The 19,578-nt window shown below is 50.1% G+C and overlaps 1 protein-coding gene across 3 annotated transcripts in view; it reads right to left on the bottom strand.

The window, feature by feature from the left end:
- The window catches only part of LOC134340426 (growth factor receptor-bound protein 7-like), a 189,476-nt gene that overhangs the window by 87,711 nt on the left and 82,187 nt on the right, over positions 1-19,578 (bottom strand). For all 3 annotated transcript variants that reach the window (XM_063037645.1, XM_063037644.1, XM_063037646.1), the window contains one exon: positions 14,295-14,427. In XM_063037645.1, the coding sequence (XP_062893715.1) occupies positions 14,295-14,427 (133 nt within the window). The remainder of the gene's footprint in view (positions 1-14,294; positions 14,428-19,578) is intronic.

Here is a 19,578-nt window from a genome sequence, read left to right as displayed (position 1 = left end):
AACGTCACTCTCGTCTGTCAGCGGTGACAGGTGTGACAAAGGCGCGATTGTGGGCTCCATCTGATAACCAGTCCCGCAGATAATGCAGGTTCGTCAGGCTATCTCGTCTCCCTAGTAACAGGGAGGTTCTCGATTCTGCTCTTGGCTAGAGCACAGCTTTCTTTTAATAATTACAAGACTATGTGAGCTCACAGCCTGCTCACTTACTGGCCGGCACTGTTTCGGGCTGCAGTGAATGTGCTCTGACTCTGTCTGTCGAAAACTGTGCCAAAAGCTCTCTTTACCTGTGACTTCACTTTCAAGGAATTATGGACCTGTGTCCCCAGATCTCTCTGTTCTTCCACACTCCTCAGAGCCCTATCACTCACTGTGTAAGTCCTAACCTACCTGGCTCGCCCTCCCAAAGTGCAGCACCTCACACTTGTCTGCATTAAATTCCACCTGCCATTTTCCCAACCAGTCCAGATCCCGCTGCAAGATTTGACGGTCTTAACCCGTTCATCCTCTCCCCACTGACTCAAATGTTTTTTTTCCCCTAATTACGGACACCAGATCACTCCCAGGCTCAGCTGCCCCTCATTCCCAACTCGTCACCTGCAGCCTATTAAAACCCAGCTTGTCATGGTCCGAATTGGGGTCTCCGTAAATTTACTTTGTTTATGTTACGATCCGGACCGTTGACTCCCTGTTTCCCTTTGGTTCCCTGTTTTCCTGTGTCCCTCGGCTTTGGTGATTAGAGGCAATTTACTCTCGGCTGAACAGGTAGTTTATAGTCTCCAGCTTTCAGCCGTTAGGCGCGAGAGCGTCTGCAAATGTCATCTGGCTGGAAGCAAGACTAGTCTCTGCCCGAAGCGAGTGCCAGTAATTCGCCTTTCCTCACCGGAGCAACCCTGTCAAGTTACCTCGCCAAAGTGAGCCTGCAAAGTTTCCTCACTGAGGTGGGTCCGTCAGTTAACCCGCTGGAGGGAACCAAGAACCGCTGTCTACTGTTCCCGGGCCGAGTTGAGAGCTCGTCACTACCCGGAGGCTCCAAGTCAAGCCCTGGCTCCAGCGGCATCCAAGTTCCAAGTCAAGTCCTGGCCCTGGCAGCATCCAAGTTCTGAGTCGAGTCCTGGCCCTGGCAGCATCCAAGTTCTGAGTCGAGTCCTGGTCCTGGTGGCATCCAAGTACCAAGTCGAGTCCTGGCCCTGGTGGTCTGTGATTCCTGTCCTACCCCCCTGTCTGAATCTCTTCTCTGCCCCTCTCGCCTCTAGCCCTCGTCTGCAGCCCTCGCCCACACTTTGGTCTAGTACTATCGCCGGAGCTAGATAGGTACTCTCTGGTGTTCTTTCGTGTTGGTCTTGTCTTGTCCTCGCCTCCGTGGGGTAAGTCTGGCCGTCTTGCCGTTGCCCCGCGGGGGGTCATGAGTCCTGGCCCTATGTCCTGTTCCCAAGGGGGGGTCCCGACTCTGTGTTCTGTGTATGTATCCATGGTTCCATGTACCTGCTCTCCCGAGTCCGAGGCTCTGTTTTCCATGTTCCTCCTCTCCCTAGCCCATGTCATGTCCATGCCTGGTTCTGGGGTCCGAGCCCGAGGCAAGACCCAGGTACTGGGTCCTTGCCCAGTCTCGGGCTCGGAGTTCATACCCATCCTCCGGTAGCCTCTTCATGTCTCCTCTAGTTCTGGGATCTGATTCCGAGTCCCAGCCCAGACCCTTAGTCCCAGCCTAGTCGTAGTCCTCAGTCCTTGTCTAGTTTGCTATTCCTGCTCCTGCCTTGCTCTCCTGGTATCGAACAATACACTAAATCTAAGTAACCTCACAAGATGTGTCTTGCATTTGGGTCCACCCTTACTCCCAGTGCCCCACACTGTGACACAGCTCTGATCCACTGTCCCTCTTCACTTGTTCGGATCAGCTGGCCACTGCCGGTTATTCCTAGCCTCCAGTTACCTGGTTTCGTTGTCGAGTTAGGCACCTGGTCTCACTTGTTTAGTCCCCCACACCACTACGGCCTGTTATTTTTGCAGTTGACTGTCCTGTGGATAGTCAGAGGCTTTTTCCCAGGGCTGAAATGGCTAGCACGAGAGGGCACAGTTTTAAGGTGCTTGGAAGTAGGTACAGGGGAGACGTCAGGGGTAAGTTTTTTTACGCAGAGAGTGGTGAGTGCGTGGAGCGGGCTGCCAGCGGTGGTGGTGGAGGCGGATACGATTGGGTCTTGTAAGAGACTCCTGGATAGGTAGATGGAGCTTCGAAAAACTGAGGGCTATGGGTAACCCGAGTTAATTTCTAAAGTAAGTACATGTTTGGCACAGCATTGTGGGCCGAAGGGCCTGTACTGTGCTGTAGGTTTTCTATGTTTCTATGTTTTTTTTTAATATTAAAGTATGGCTCATTGCTAAGTCATCTCCACTGCTCTATGCTTGGGTTAAGCCTCGTTACATTACCTGACGTGCTTTTGACTGATTCACTGTGAACTCTCCTCCAACAGGTCTGTAGGGCTCTCAGTAATACCAGATGGACTGTTAACCGTTGATCAATTATTACCGGAATGGTTTCTCTGAAGTGTTATATTAAAATGGCTTCTCGTACTGTTAACTGCTGAGTAAGGGGTTCTCTGTAACTGCAATGTTTGGGTTAAACAGTGTGATCATGGAAACTGTATTCATTTGTTAGCCAGTGGAAGTCATGTTCTGTTATCTTGTATCTGCGTGCTGAGTTGAGGAGCGCGGGCTTTTTCGGGAGGTGAGCGGAGAGGACCGACGTGTGAGGAACGGACAGCGGTTCCAGGGTGGCGGACACCGGACCTCAGGGGTTCGGAGGGTTGCCGGAGTCTCAGAAGGACGTTGTGGATGGAACCGGAGGCGTGAGCTCCAACGTATTAAAATATTGTGTGCACCAGACTGATAAGTTACTCATGTGGCATCCTTTCCTGTAGTTGTTTCTACTAACCTAACACCAAAAATTTGCTATAAAGTATAATTCTTTACTCGCACTTTGTACATTGTCTCATATTTGTGTCTTGGCTGTTCATTGGGCGACTCACACCTTATCCGCACCAAAGCATTTACACTGTTTAGCGGGGTTGATGGCTATTGACCCGAGGCAACGGGAGTCAGTGGGGCAAAGACTATTACAGGACCATAACCTTCTCATAGAGTTTGGGAGGATTTCCTGTCTCAATGACCCGGAGAGCTACGCAGGCTGGAGTCAGGGCTTTGTGCCTTGGCTCTTGGTCGGGTCAACCAAGCCAAACAGGTCAAAGGGTAGAGGCGGACTAAGAGTGGTCCGGGTTTGGGGGGTTCAGCTCAGGGCTAACTACCCTGACCGGTCAAACTTCAGAAGTTTTCTGATGACTCTGCCATAGTTGGATGCATCAGCAAGGGAGATGAGGCTGAGTACAGGGCTACAGTAGGAAACTTTGTCACATGGTGTGAGCAGAATTATCTGCAGCTTAATGTGAAAAAGACTAAGGAGCTGGTGGTAGACCTGAGGAGAGCTAAGGTACCGGTGACCCCTGTTTCCATCCAGGGGGTCAGTGTGGACATGGTGGAGGATTACAAATACCTGGGGATACGAATTGACAATAAACTGGACTGGTCAAAGAACACTGAGGCTGTCTACAAGAAGGGTCAGAGCCGTCTCTATTTCCTGAGGAGACTGAGGTCCTTTAACATCTGCCGGATGATGCTGAGGATGTTCTACCAGTCTGTGGTGGCCAGTGCGATCATGTTTGCTGTTGTGTGCTGGGGCAGCAGGCTGAGGGTAGCAGACACCAACAGAATCAACAAACTCATTCGTAAGGCCAGTGATGTTGTGGGGATGGAAATGGACTCTCTGATGGTGGTGTCTGAAAAGAGGATGCTGTCCAAGTTGCATGCCATCTTGGACAATGTCTCCCATCCACTACATAATGGACTGGGTGGACACAGGAGTACATTCAGCCAGAGACTCATTCCATCGAGATGCAGCACAGAACGTCATAGGAAGTCATTCCTGCCTGTGGCCATCAAACTTTACAACTCCTCCCTTGGAGGGTCAGACACCCTGAGCTAATAGGCTGGTCCTGGACTGGTTTCATAATTTACTGGCATAATTTACATATTACTATTTAACTATTTATGGTTCTATTACTATTTAATTATTTATGGTGCAACTGTAACGAAAACCAACTTCCCCCGGGATCAATAAAGTATGACTATGACTATGAATCTATTCCAAAAACGTCAGTGAACTCTCCTTCTTCATCAGAGTGAGATGCTTTGGACGGACAGAGATGGAGGACTTTTACTGCAGCCCTAAACAGCGCCGGTCAGTGAGTGAGCAGGCTGTGAGCTCACACAGTGTTGTAATTATTAAAAGAAAGCTGTGGCCTAGCCAAGAGCAGAATCGAGAACCTCCCTGTTACTAGGGAGACGAACCTGCGCTATCTGCGGGACTGGTTATCAGATGGAGCCCACAATCGCGCCTTTGTCACACCTGTCACCGCTGACAGACGAGAGTGACGTTTGAAAGCGATGTCACCGGCTGACAGGGTCACAAAGGAAGCTCTTGGCACATTGGCCTGCATAGATCATAGTGTCGAGCACAGGAGATGGGAGTCTCATGTTGAAGTTGTATAAGATGTTGGTGAGGGCAACTTTGGAGTATTGTGCACAGTTTTTGGTCACCTACCTACGGGAAGGAGATGTCAATCAGGTTGAAAGAGGTCAGAAAAAAATTTACAAAGATGTTGCCAAGTCTAGAGGACCTGAGTGATAGGGAAAGGTTGAACAGGTTTGGAATTTACTCCCTGGAACGTAGGAGATTGAGAGGAGATTTGGCAGAGGACTACAAAATTATGAGGGGTATAGATAGGGTAAATACAAGCAGGCTTTTTCATAGAAACATAGAAAACCTACAGCACAATACAGGCCCTTCGGCCCACAAAGCTGTGCTGAACATGTCCCTACCTTAGAAATTACCTAGGCTTACCCATAGCCCTCTATATTTCTGAGCTCCATATACCTGTCCAGGAGTCTCCTAAAAGACCCTATCCTATCCACCGGCAGCCCATTCCACGCACTCACCACCCTCCACTGAGGTTGGGTGGGGCACTGGAATGAGAGGTTTATGGGTGAAAGGTGGAAAGTCTTAAAGGGGAACGTGAGGGGAAACTCCTTCTCTCGGAGGATCTCTCTGATCAGACCGGTAATCTAAACCTGCCAACAAACCGGATGATCGAGTTGTTCAGAGTCCACCATTGCTCCCTCGCCGCACTTCACCGGCGAGTGCAGACACAAGCCAGCAAGGGAGACGGGGACTGTTCCGGCTTTCCGTGAGCGGGAACGAGGCCGGGCGGGTGGATGGGAGAACCCCTGAGACGACCGGGACCAGGCAGGCTCGCGTCCCCGTCGCTGACAGAGAGGGTGTGTGCCTGTGCCCGAACTGGACGGAGACGCTGAGGGAAGGCATTTCCTCCACGGACTCTGCCCTACAGCTCAGCTTACGGAACCAACCCACCGGGAGAGCCATTGGTGGTAACCGTACCACAGGCTGTCCCCACCCCTCAACACAGGCAGAGGGTTTACCCCACCATAACCTCTCCCACAGCCCACCCTCACCGCCATTGGTGGTAGCCGTACCACAGGCTGTCCCCACCCCTCAACACAGGCAGAGGGTTTACCCCACCATAACCTCTCCCACAGCCCACCCTCACCGCCATTGGTGGTAGCCGTACCACAGGCTGTCCCCACCCCTCAACACAGGCAGAGGGTTTACCCCACCATAACCTCTCCCACAGCCCACCCTCACCTCCTCATCTCACCTCAACTGCCTCAAAACAAAACCTTCCACACCAAACCTACAGCCCTCACTCCCTCCTCCCTTGCCTGCCCCTCTCTCACCTCATCCTCATTCACCTCCTGCTCCCTTACCTTGTCCCTCACCTCATTCCTCACTTTGTTCTCCCCTACCACCTCCCTCACCTCATCCTCTCTCACCTCATCCATTATTTTGTCCTTCCCCACCTCTTCCATCACCTCCTCCCTCACCTCCTCTACCCTCTCTACCTCCTCCCTCACTTCATCCTCCACCTCACCTCCCTCACCTCATCCTCACTTCCTCCTCCCTCAGGTCCTCCTCCTTCTCCTTACACCCCCTCACCCTCATCTCTCCTCGCCTCACCTCCCTTCCCCCTTCACCTTATCTCACCTCTGGCCCCTCACCTCTTCCCTCATCTCCTCTCCCCATCCCCTCACCCTCATCTCCCCTCGCCTCACCTCCCCTCCCCCTTCACCTTACCTCACCTCTCCTCCCCCTCACCTCACCACTCATCTCTGCCCTTCCCCTCTGCTGGGTGAAGTCATTCCCCGTTGTAGTGGCCGTGTGTGTTGGGACCCCTGGTGCTGCAGGTGATACGCTGATGATAACTGCCCTGAGATTTCTTCACACAAGCCTGACCCAACAACGGTCTGGAAAGCCGTCAGGCCTGGCTGTATCTTGCTTGCTGACGGGAGCGTGCAGTACGTTAAGTGTCTGATTACCATCGGCATTTAGTGGTATGTAAACTGCATGGAGTGTGGCGCGTGGCCAAGTGGTTAGGGCGTTGGGCTCACAATCTGAAGGTCGTGGGTTCGAATCTTGGCCAAGGCAGCTTGTTGTGTCTTTGAGCAAGGCACACACTGCACCAGCTGAAAATGGGTACTGGCAAATGCTGGGGGTTAACCTCACGATAGACTGGCGTCCTATCTGGGGTGGGGTGGGGGGGAGTCTCGTACTCCCAGTCGCTTCACGCCACAGAAACTGGCATAAGCACTGGCCTGATGGGCCACAAAGGCTCGGGACAGACTTTGACTAAACTGCATGGAAGAGAATATTTTCTTCGGTTGGTCTGGGGATCAAGAGTTCCAGAAAGAATTCATCATTGAACAAAGACTCCCTCCCCGCACCAACATTTCTCTGAATCAGCAGCCTGGCTCAACCTGCATATCAGTAAGCCCTCAAGTCTGACCAACATATCTGCAGTGAGCCACATTTCCGTGAAGTAGAAAACGCAGCAATTTCTCATCTCCCTCTGATATCGTAATCTTGCCCTCAACTCCTTGATATTGTTCTCCAGCAACAACACATATGCTAACCGGATACTGGGAATAGGGAGTTTCATACCCCAGCTTGGAGTCCACCCCTCCTCCCCCATGGCCATGGCGATGTATAGGAATCTTCACTTGGTCCTACAGCGAGCAGTTTTGGGCCCCTTATTTAAGAAAGCATGTGCTGATATCAGAGAGGGTTGAGAGGAGGCCCACCAGAATGATCCCTGGAATGAATGGGTTATCATACGAGGAGTGATTGATGGCTCTCGGCCTGTACTCACCAGAATTCAAAAGAATGAGGGGGGGATCTCATTGAAACCTATTGAATGTTGAAAGGCCTCGATAGAGTGGATGTGGAGAGGATGTTTCCTATAGTGGGGGAGTCTAGGACCAGAGGGCACAGATAGAGTGGATGTGGAGAGGATGTTTGCTATAGTGGGGGAGTCTAGGACCAGAGAACACAGATACAGTGGATGTGGAGAGGATGCTTCCTATTGCGGGAGAGTCTCGGACCAGAGGACACAGCTTTGGAATAGAGGGACGTCCATTTAGAATGGAGATGAGGAGGAATTTCTTTAGACAGAGGGTGGTGAATCTGTGGAATTCATTGCCACAGATGGCTGTGGAGGCCAATTCACTGGGTGTATTTAAGGCGGAGGTCGGCAGATTCTTGATTTGTCAGGGCATGAAAGGTTAGGGGGAGACGACAGGAGACCGGGTTTGAGAGGGAAGTGGATCGGCCATGGTGGGATGGCTGGGAACACTCGACGGGCTGAATGGCCTGATCTTGTTCAAGTCTTAAGGTCTTGTGTTTGCTTGCAGCAGGGAGATAGGGCCGCTGCGTCCTTCAGAAGACGGTTCAAAAGAACATGATTCAGAGGGGAATTACAGGCTGCAGACTGGGGTGAGGGTAGTTCAAAAGGAGTTTATATAGAAGTTTTGTAAGCTGCCTGAAACACGTCGCCATGGTTCACCAGCACCAGCGTCATTGTACTGTGACATTACTTGAGTGACTGGTTGGTTCTCCATCATATCCGACGGTGACAGTCAGTTTTGTGCAGTTCTGCCGTGTGTTGGGGGCGGGGGGCGCCTGCCGGGGACCAAGTCTTGAGAGACCTGGATGCCCCACCATAAGGACGTGGAAACCATGCTGGACCTGGCAGTGGAGGCGCTGCTCGATTTCCTTCCTTGTCGGGCAGCGATTAGTACTGCCTGGCGTCTCTCCTACAGGTTGCAGTGAACGGTTCTAAGCAAGGATTGGCGGACAATCTGGTCCCACGTGTTCTCTTTCAGATGTTCTGTTATCCAAGCAGCAACACCATATGTGTGTGAAAACAGATAGCGTGTTTTGCATATTACAGACAGTAATATGCAAAATTCTTGGACACATATATATTGCTAGGGTGCCTAAGACTTTGGGCACAGTCCTCTAGTAATTTTATGCATTGCACTATACTGCTGCCACAAAGAAAGAACAAATTTCATGACCTATATGAGTGATGATAAGCCTGATTCTGATATGGGACTGAGAGTGGGAAGGGGAGTGCGGAGAGAGGGGAGTCACAGTTGGGAAGAGGGGAAGGGAGAGGGGAGGGAGTGGGAAGCACCAGAGAGACATTCTGTAATGATCTGGGAACCAATTGTTTGTGATCAAATGACCTTGCCTGCTGTCTCAGGGCTGGGTGTCTCTGTACCCCTCATATCCCTGGCACTGCCACTTGTCCCTCACCCCTCTCTTGGCGCTCCACCCTCGCCATTCCCAACGTCCTCCCGCCAGATTTACAAACTCGCTCTCCGCTCCACGTTGACAAACACAGTAGTGTGTGCAAAGTCTTAGGCTCTCTAGTTATATACAGTATTTGCACCTGAGAATTGCCCACAGGACTGTATGTATTGCAAGGTCCGACGACCACAAAGCAACATATTCTTTGACAGATGCCAGTGATACTAAATCTGGTTCCGATTCTGACCAGGACAGCTCAGAGTTGGGAGCCGAGTGGCAGACACAGAACATAGAATAGTACAGCACAGTACAGGCCCTTCGGCCCACAATGTTGTGCCGACCCTCAAACCCTGCCTTCCATATAATCCCCCCACCTTAGATTCCTCCATATACCTGTCTAGTAGTCTCTTAAACTTCACTAGTGTATCTGCCTCCACCACTGACTCAGGCAGTGCATTCCACGCACCAACCACTCTCTGAGTAAAAAAATCTTCCTCTAATATCCCCCTTGAACTTCCCACCCCTTACCTTAAAGCCATGTCCTCTTGTATTGAGCAATGGTGCCCTGGGGAAGAGGCACTGGCTATCCACTCTGTCTATTCCTCATAATATATTGTATACCTTTATCATGTCTCCTCTCATGCTCCTTCTCTCCAGAGAGTAAAGCCCTAGCTCCCTTAATCTCTGATCATAATGCATACTCTCTAAACCAGGCAGCATCCTGGTAAATCTCCCCTGTACCCTTTCCAATGCTTCCACATCCTTCCTATAGTGAGGCGACCAGAACTGGACACAGTACTCCAAGTGTGGCCTAACCAGAGTTTTATAGAGCTGCATCATTACATCGCGACTCTTAAGCTCTATCCCATAAGCTTTCTTAACTACCCCATCTACCTGTGAGGCAATTTTCAGGGATCTGTGGACATGAACCCCCAGATCCCTCTGCTCCTCCACACTACCAAGTATCCTGCCATTTACTTTGTACTCGTACGGCCAGATTTGGGAACAGCTTCTTTCCAACTATGATAAGACTGCTGAACGGATCCTGACCCGGATCTGGGCCGTACCCTCCAAATATCCGGACCTGCCTCTCGGTTTTTTTGCACTACCTTACTTCCCATTTTTCTATTTATGATTTATAATTTAAAATTTTTAATATTTACTATTGATTTGCAATCTAGGGAGTGGGAAGCGCAGAATCAAATATCGCTGTGATGATTGTATGTTCTAGTATCAATTGTTTGACGACAATAAAGTACGAAGTAAAGTAAAGTACTCTGCCTTGGAGTTTGTCCTTCCAAAGTGTACCACCTCACACTTCTCCGCTTCACCATCTGCCACTTCTCAGCCCACTTCTGCATCCTATCAATGTCTCTCTGCAATCTTCGACAATCCTCTACACTATCTACAACACCACCAACCTTTGTGTCGTCTGCAAACTTGCCAACCCACCCTTCTACCCCCACATCCAGGTCGTTAATAAAAATCACGAAAAGTAGAGGTCCCAGAACAGATCCTTGTGGGACACCACTAGTCACAACCCTCCAATCTGAATGTACTCCCTCCACCACCACCCTCTGCCTTCTGCAGGCAAGCCAATTCTGAATCCACCTTGCCAAACTTCCCTGGATCCCATGCCTTCTGACTTTCTGAATAAGCCTACCGTGTGGAACCTTGTCAAATGCCTTACTAAAATCCATATAGATCACATCCACTGCACTACCCTCATCTATATGCCTGGTCACCTCCTCAAAGAACTCTATCAGGCTTGTTAGACATGATCCGCCCTTCATCACTGCCAACACGTTCTGGTCAAAATTCAAAGGAGCCTCTTGCTGTTCTACTGCGACCGGAAGCGGGGAAAACCCAGGTGAAAGGGTCTCAAATGACAGCCTCCCTGGAGGTGAGTGACTTCACCCTGGAGAACCTACACCAGGGAAGGGGTCGGGGTGGGGGGGGGGGGATACTCATCGCAGAACTGGTGGCAGACCTGAAGCGTTAACTCCGCTCTCCCTCCGCAGCCGTGGCGGACAGCGCTCCCGCTGAAGAATAATCTCGTTGGTGGACGTATGATTATCGGCACCCAATTGCCCACCATTGAGAACATCTACCATAAACGCTGCCTGGGCAGGGTGAAAAGCATTATCAGGGATGCATCTCACCCTAACCATGGACTTTTCACTCTCCTCCCATCCGGTAGGCGCTACAGGAGCCTCCGCTCCCACACCAGCAGGCACAGGAAGAGCTTCTTCCCTGAGGCTGTGACCCTGCTGAACCTCACATCACAGCGCTAAGCGGTATTGCATTCGTATTGTACTGTCTCAGTACTTTTATATTTGTGTGTTGTAGCACTTACTTTTTATTCGCAGTTATTTTGTAAATAACACTATTCTTTGCATTGATGCTAACTGCGTTTCATTGGCTTTGTATCTGTACTCGGCACAATGACAATAAAATAATCTAATCTAATCTAATGAGCACAGTCCGCTCCGCCGAGGAGCTGGGTAACTGACTGAGGACAGACTCCGAATCGTGTGTTTATTCGGGGGGCGGGGGGGGGGAGGGAGTGATTCACGTCTCAGCATAAAAGGGCAGGTTAATCTGCCAGTGACATCTGACCTGACCCTGATTACCGCATTAATATTGTGTGTTACGTGTACGACCGTGTTCTACACTCTGCTCTGGGGAAACGCATGTCTCGTTTCTACAAACGTTAAATGGTCACGTACGTTTTACATATACAGACAAACAGTTAAATGACAACGGGCTTCACTTGGCTCCTGGAGTGAGGTTGTTTAACCTCAGTTTCCCAAACTCAGCACTCTGCCTTGTTTGCAGAGCAGATCAATCACGGCCACATGACCGGTGTCCAGGCACGATTTCCACCGTCACCAGGCAACACCGAAATTGGCTGCAAACGTGAGTCAGGGACTGACCTTTGCGTTCTCAGGCAGAGGCTGGGCGCCCAGATGGGTTCGCCCGCGCAGTGCAAACAAAGGGCGGGGGGGGAGAGAGTGTCGCGGCAACTGAGGAGGTTCAAAGCCAACTTTTTTAAAAAGTTCAGAGTTCAAAGTGAATTCAGTATCAAGGTACATACATATCACTATACACAACCCTGAGATTCACTTTGTAAGCCCATAGGGCAGCACAGGAGCAGAAATAGGCCACTCGGCCCATCTACTCTGCTCCGCCTTTCCATCATGGCTGATTTACTATCCCTCTCAACCCCATTCTCCTGCCTACCCCCCTTAACCTTTGACGCCCTGACTAATCAAGAATCTATCAACCTCCATTTAAATGTACCCAGTGACTTGGCCTCCACAGCCGTCTGTTGTAATGAATTCCACAAATTCACCGCCCTCTGGCTAAAGAAATTCCTCTTCATCTCTGTTCTAAATGGACGTCTCTCTACTCTGTGGCTGTGCCCTCTGGTCCTAGACTCCCCCACTACAGGAACCATCCTCTCCACATCCACTCTATCTGTGTCCTCTGGTCCTAGACTCCCCCCACTATAGGAACCATCCTCTCCACATCCACTCTATCTGTGTCCTCTGGTCCTAGACTCCCCCACTACAGGAAACATTCTCTCCACATCCACGCTATCTGTGTCCTCTGGTCCTAGACTCCCCCACTACAGGAAACATTCTCTCCACATCCACTCTATCTGTGTCCTCTGGTCCTAGACTCCCCCACTATAGGAAACATCCTCTCCACATCCACTCTATCCGTGTGCTCTGGTCCTAGACTCCCCCACTATAGGAAACATCCTCTCCACATCCACTCTATCTGTGTCCTCTGGTCCTAGACTCCCCCACTATAGGAAACATCCTCTCCACATCCACTCTATCTGTGTCCTCTGGTCCTAGACTCCCCCCACTATAGGAACCATCCTCTCCACATCCACTCTATCTGTGTCCTCTGGTCCTAGACTCCCCCCACTATAGGAACCATCCTCTCCACATCCACTCTATCTGTGTCCTCTGGTCCTAGACTCCCCCACTACAGGAAACATTCTCTCCACATCCATGCTATCTGTGTCCTCTGGTCCTAGACTCCCCCACTATAGGAAACATCCTCTCCACATCCACTGTATCTGTGTCCTCTGGTCCTAGACTACCCCCACTATGGGAAACATTCTCTCCACATCCACTCTATCTGTGTCCTCTGGTCCTAGACTCCCCCACTATAGGAAACATTCTCTCCACATCCACTCTATCTGTGTCCTCTGGTCCTAGACTCCCCCACTATAGGAAACATCCTCTCCATATCCACTCTATCGCAGCCTTTCAATATACGATAGGTTTCAATGAGGTCCCCCTCGTTCTTCTAAATTCTAGTGAATCGAGGCCCGGAGCCATCAGACACTCTTCATATGACAAGCCTTTCAATCTCACAATCATTTTCCCGAACCTCTTTTGAACCCTCTCCAGTTTCAGTACCATCCTTTCTCAGATAAGGAGCCCAGAACTGCTCACAGTACTCCAAGTGAGGCCTCACCAGCACTTTTTAAAGCCCCAACGTTACACCCTTGCTTTTATATTCTAGTCCTCTGGAAATGAATGCTAATATTCCATTTGCCTTCCTCACCGCCTTCCTCAGGGAATCCTACACAAGGACTCCCAAGTCCCCTTTGTATGTCTGAATTTGCTCCCTGGTTCGAAAATTAGTCTGCGTTTTTATTCATTCTAACAAAGGGCATGGCCATACACTTCCCTCACCTGGCTATCACCACCCCTCCCCTGGTGCTCCCCCCTCCCACGGTCCACTCTCCTTCCTTCTCCAGCCTGATGTCTTTTCTGCCGATCACCAGTGCCTTCAAAGGGCTCAACATCACACGCCTGCTCTTCCATGACAGCCACAGTCTCTCTGGTGAAGGTTCTCTCACAGTGGGGTTCGGGACGGACGCCAGCAGCTGAGCCGCCCCTGTGCTCGGCCCGGTTGAGTTATTGGTCAGCGGCAGACCCCCCCGGTAGGTTGGCAGTGGAGTTCAGCACTGGTCCCTTTTTTAAAAGTCCGTCCCGAGCCTTGTGGCCCATCAGGCCGGTGCTTACGCCGGTTTCCGTGGCGAGAAGCGACCGAGAGTACGAGACTCCCCCCCCCCACCCCCCCAGATAGGACGCCAGTCTGTCGTGAGGTTAACCCCCCCAGCATTTTTGCCGGTACCCATTTTCAGCCGGAGCCGTGTGTGGTTCAGTGCCTTGCTCAAGGACACAACGCGCTGCCCTGGCCGAGGCTCGAACCCACGACCTTCAGATCGCGAGCCCAACGCCCTAACCACTTGGCCACGCTCTGGCGTAGTCTGTTAGAAATCCTGCGCCGTATGGGTTTCACACGGGTGAGGCGCTTACCGCCCAGAGACCAAAGGCGTACTGGATAACCGGTCGTTGTAAATCGTCGCCGTGTTTAGGCTGGGGTTAAATCGGTGGGCCGCTCGTAGGGCCGGTTCTGAGCTCTAAGTAGATAAATACTCATCAGACATTTCGACCGCAGGGCGAGGCAGGAGACGACTGCCGGTACTTACGAGGGTGGATCTGCTGGCCGGTGGCTTGGAGCTGTTGCCGAGGCTCGGGGAGCAGGGCTGGCTGCAGAGCTCCGGGAAAGGGTTGGGGATGGCTGGCAGCGATGACGTGTGCAGTTCCCCCTCCTGCAGCGGCCTGTGGGAAATTAAAACCACAAACTGAGTGGTGTCGGATGGCTCTGGGCCTGTACTCTCTGGAGCTTAGAAGAATGGGGGTGGGAGATTTCATTGAAACCTATCAAATAATAATATAACCATGCAACAATTACAGCACAGAAACAGACCATCTCGGCCCTTCTAGTCCGTGCCGAACTCTTACCCTCACCTAGTCCCACCAACCCGCACTCAGTCCATAACCCTCCATTCCTTTCCTGTCCACATAGCTGTCCAATTTAACTTTAAATGACAACATCGAACCTACCTTAACTACTTCTGCTGGAAGCTCGTTCCACACAGCTACCACTCTCTGAGTAAAGAAGTTCCCCCTCATGTTACCCCTAAACTTTTGCCCTTTGTCCGGTGAAATGATCGGACAAAGTCAGCATGGATTTGTGAAAGGAAAATCATGTCTGACGAATCTCATAGAATTTTTTGAGGATGTAACTAGTAGAGTGGATAGGGGAGAACCAGTGGATGTGGTATATTTGGATTTTCAGAAGGCTTTTGACAAGGTCCCACACAGGAGATCAGTGTGCAAACTTAAAGCACACGGTATAGGGGGTAAGGTATTGATGTGGATAGAGAATTGGTTGGCAGACAGGAAGCAAAGAGTGGGAATAAATGGGACCTTTTCAGAATGGTAGGCAGTGACTAGTGGGGTACCGCAAGGCTCAGTGCTGGGACCCCAGTTGTTTACAATATATATTAATGACTTGGATGAGGGAATTAAATGCAGCATCTCCAAGTTTGCGGATGACATGAAGCTGGGCGGCAGTGTTAGCTGTGAGGAGGATGCTAAGAGGATGCAGGGTGACTTGGATAGGTTAGGTGAGTGGGCAAATTCCTGGCAGATGCAATTTAATGTGGATAAATGTGAGGTTACCCACTTTGGTGGCAAAAATAGGAAAACAGATTATTATCTGAATGGTGGCCGATTAGGAAAAGGGGAGGTGCAACGACACCTGGCTGTCATTATACACCAGTCATTGAAAGTGGGCATGCAGGTACAGCAGGCGGTGAAAAAGGCGAATGGTATGCTGGCATTCATAGCAAGAGGATTCGAGTACGGGAGCAGGGAGGTACTACTGCAGTTGTACAAGGCCTTGGTGAGGCCACACCTGGAGTATTATGTGCAGTTTTGGTCCCCTAATCTGAGGAAAGACATTCTTGCCATAGAGGGAGTACAAAGAAGGTTCACCAGATTGATTCCTGGGATGGCAGAACTTTCATATGATGAAAGACTGGATCGACTAGGCTTATACTCTCTGGAATTTAGAAGATTGAGGGGGGATCTTATTGAAATGTATAAAATTCTAAAGGGATTAGACAGGCTAGATGCAGGAAGATTGTTCCCAATGTTGGGGAAGTCCAGAACGAGGGGTCACGGTTTAAGGATAAAGGGGAAGCCTTTTAGGACCGAGATGAGGAAAAACTTCTTCACACAGAGAGTGGTGAATCTGTGGAATTCTCTGCCACAGGAAACAGTTGAGGCCAGTTCATTGGCTATATTTAAGAGGGAGTTAGATATGGCCCTTGTGGCTAAAGGGATCAGGGGGTATGGAGGGAAGGCTGGTACAGGGTTCTGAGTTGGATGATCAGCCATGATCCTACTGAATGGCAGTGCAGGCTTGAAGGGCCGAATGGCCTATTCCTGCACCTATTTTCTATGTCTCTATGTTTAACTCACAACTCATGTCCTCTTGTTTGAATCTCCCCCACTTTCTATGGAAAAAGCCTATTCATGTCAACTCTATCTATCCCCCTCATAATTTTAAACACCTCTATACACCTCTATCAAGTCCCCCCCTCAACCTTCTATGCTCCAAAGAATAAAGACCCAACTTGTTCAACCTTTCTCTGTAACTTAGGTGATGAAACCCAGGTAACATTCTAGTAAATCTTCTCTGTACTCTCTCCATTTTGTTGACATCTTTCCTATAATTTGGTGACCAGAACTGTACACAATACTCCAAATTTGGCCTTACCAATGCCTGAAACAATTTCAACATTACATCCCAACTCCTACACTCAATGCTCTGATTAATAAAGGCCAGCGAACCAAAAGCTTTCTTCACCATCCTATCCACATGAGATTCCACCTTCAGGGAACTATGCACCATTATTCCTAGATCCCTCTGCTCTACTGCATTCTTCAATGCCCTACCATTTACCATGTATGTCCTATTTTGATTAGTCCTACCAAAATGTAGCACCTCACATTTATCAGCATTAAACTCCATCTGCCATCTTTCAGTCCACTCTTCTAACTGGCCTAAATCTCTCTGCAAGCTTTGAAAACCTAATTCATTATCCACAACTCCACCTATCTTCGTATCATCTGCATACTTACTCATCCAATTTACCACCCCATCATCCAGATGATGAATGTAGATGAAAAATAACACTGGACCCAGTACAGATCCCTGAGGCACACCACTAGTCACCGGCCTCCAATCTGACAAACAGTTATCCACCACCACTCTCTGGCGTCCCCCATCCAGCCACTGCTGAATCCATTTTACTACTTCAATATTAACAGCTAACAATTTAATATTCCTTTCAAATGTTGAAAAGCCTAGATAGAGTTGACCTGGAGAGGATGTTTTCTGTAGTGGGGGAGTCTAGGACCAGAGGACATGGAGTGGATGTGGAGAGGATGTTTTCTATAGTGGGGGAGCCTAGGACCAGAGGGCACAGATAGAGTGGATGTGGAGACGATGTTTCCTATAGTGGGGGAGTCTAGGACCAGACGGCACAGATAGAGTGGATGTGGAGAGGATGTTTCCTATAGTGGGGGAGTCTAGGACCAGAGGGCACAGATAGAGTGGATGTGGAGAGGATGTTTCCTATAGTGGGGGAGTCTAGGACCAGAGGTCACAGATAGAGTGGATGTGGAGAGGATGTATCCCATGGTGGAGGGAGTCTAGGACCAGAGGGCACAGATAGAGTGGATGTGGGGACGATGTTTCCTATAGTGGGGGAGTCTAGGACCAGAGGACACAGATAGAGTGGATGTGGAGAGGATGTTTCCTATAGTGGGGGAGTCTAGGACCAGAGGACACAGATAGAGTGGATGTGGAGAGGATGTTTCCTATAGTGGGGGAGTCTAGGACCAGAGGACACAGATAGAGTGGATGTGGAGAGGATGTTTCCTATAGTGGGGGAGTCTAGGACCAGAGGACACAGATAGAGTGGATGTGGAGAGGATGTTTCCTATAGTGGGGGAGTGTAGGACCAGAGGACACAGATAGAGTGGATGTGGAGAGGATGTTTCCTGTAGTGGGGGAGTCTAGGACCAGAGGACACAGATAGAGTGGATGTGGAGAGGATGTTTCCTATAGTGGGGGAGTCTAGGACCAGAGGACACAGATAGAGTGGATGTGGAGAGGATGTTTCCTGTAGTGGGGGAGTCTAGGACCAGAGGACACAGATAGAGTGGATGTGGAGAGGATGTTTCCTATAGTGGATCTGGGACCAGAGGACACAGCCTCAGAAATGAGGGACATCCATTTAGAACAGAGATGATGAGAAATTTCTTTAGTTAGAGGGTATTGAACATGCGGAATTTATTGTCACAGTTGGCTGGTGGAGAAGGCTTGATGGGTCTTACGGTTTTATCATCTGAAGGTTCTCAACACGTCACTTAGAACAAGATGATTATGAGGTGACTTGCTCAAGATGATCTGAAGCACCAGTAGAGTGGAGAGCTGGAGACCTTTTTCCCGGGTAGAAATGGTTAATACAAGAGGGCATAATTTTAAAGATTGGAGAAGGTATGGGTTGGGGGGAATATCAGAGGAATTTTTTTTTTACACAGAGAGTGGAGGGTGTGTGGAACGCCCGGCCAGGGGTGGTGGGAGAGGCAGGTACATTAGGGACATTGAAGAGACTCTTAGATGGGCACATGGACGATAGAAAAACGGAGGGTTATGTGGGAGGGAAGGGTAAGATTGACCTTGGAGTAGGTTAAAAAGTTTTCACAACATCGTGGGCTCAAGAATCTGCACTATGCAGGAAGGTTCTAAGCTCTCTTAAACACTGAGACCGAACCCGCATCCATCACTTGCGCTGGCGCCTCATTCCGCACCCTCACCTTCCTCCCGGTGAAGAAGATCCCCCTCAGGTTCCCCTTGAACTTTCCGCCTTTCACCCTTGATCCTTGACTTCTCATTCCTGTCTCTCCAAACCACGGTGGGTAGACGCCTGCTTGCATTTACCCTATCTCTACCCCTGGCAATTCTGTAAGCCTCTCTCAAATCTCTCCTCAATCCAGGGAATGAAGTCCTCACCCGTTCTTCAACCTTTCCCTAGAACTCGGGTCCCCAAGTCCCGGTAACATCCTTGAAGAGTTCTGCACGAAGTTCTGAGGTACAATTATATAGCGAGGGTGCCCCAGATTTTTGCACAGTACTGTAGTAATTTTATGTATTGCACTGTACTGCTGCCACAAAATAACACAAATTTCCTAACACGTCTGAGTGACGATAAACCTGATTCTGATTGTGGACTGAGAGTGGGAAGGGGGGGCAGGGAGAGGTGAATCATGGTTGGGAAAAGGGGAAGGTAGAGGGGGAATGATGGTTGGGAAAAGGGGTTAGGGAGAGGGGAATCATGATTGGGAAAAGGGGGAAGGGAGAGGGGAATCATGGTTGGGAAAAGGGGGAGGGAGAGGGGAATCATGGTTGGGAAAAGGGGGAAGGGAGAGGGGAATCATGGTTGGGAAAAGGGGAAGGTAGAGGGGGAATGATGGTTGGGAAAAGGGGAAGGGAGAGGGGAATCATGATTGGGAAAAGGGGGAAGGGAGAGGGGAATCATGGTTGGGAAAAGGGGAGGGAGAGGGCAATCGTGGTTGGGAAAAGGGGAAGGGAGAGGGGGAATCATGGTTGGGAAAAGGGGAAAGGAGAGGGGGAATCATGGTTGGGAAAGGGGGGAGAGGGGAATCATGGTTGGGAAAAGGGGAAGGGAGAGGGGGAATCATGGTTGGAAAAAGGGGAAGGGAGAGGGGGAATTGTGGTTGGGAAAAGGGGGAGGGAGAGGGGGAATCATGGTTGGAAAAAGGGAAGGGAGAGGGGAATCATGGTTGGGAAAAGGGGAAGGGAGAGGGGGAATCATGGTTGGGAAAAGGGGA

The sequence above is a fragment of the Mobula hypostoma genome, chromosome X1 (assembly GCF_963921235.1).
Source record: "Mobula hypostoma chromosome X1, sMobHyp1.1, whole genome shotgun sequence".
In the NCBI taxonomy this organism is placed as follows: domain Eukaryota; kingdom Metazoa; phylum Chordata; class Chondrichthyes; order Myliobatiformes; family Myliobatidae; genus Mobula; species Mobula hypostoma.
This window is presented reverse-complemented; position numbering and strand designations above follow the sequence as displayed.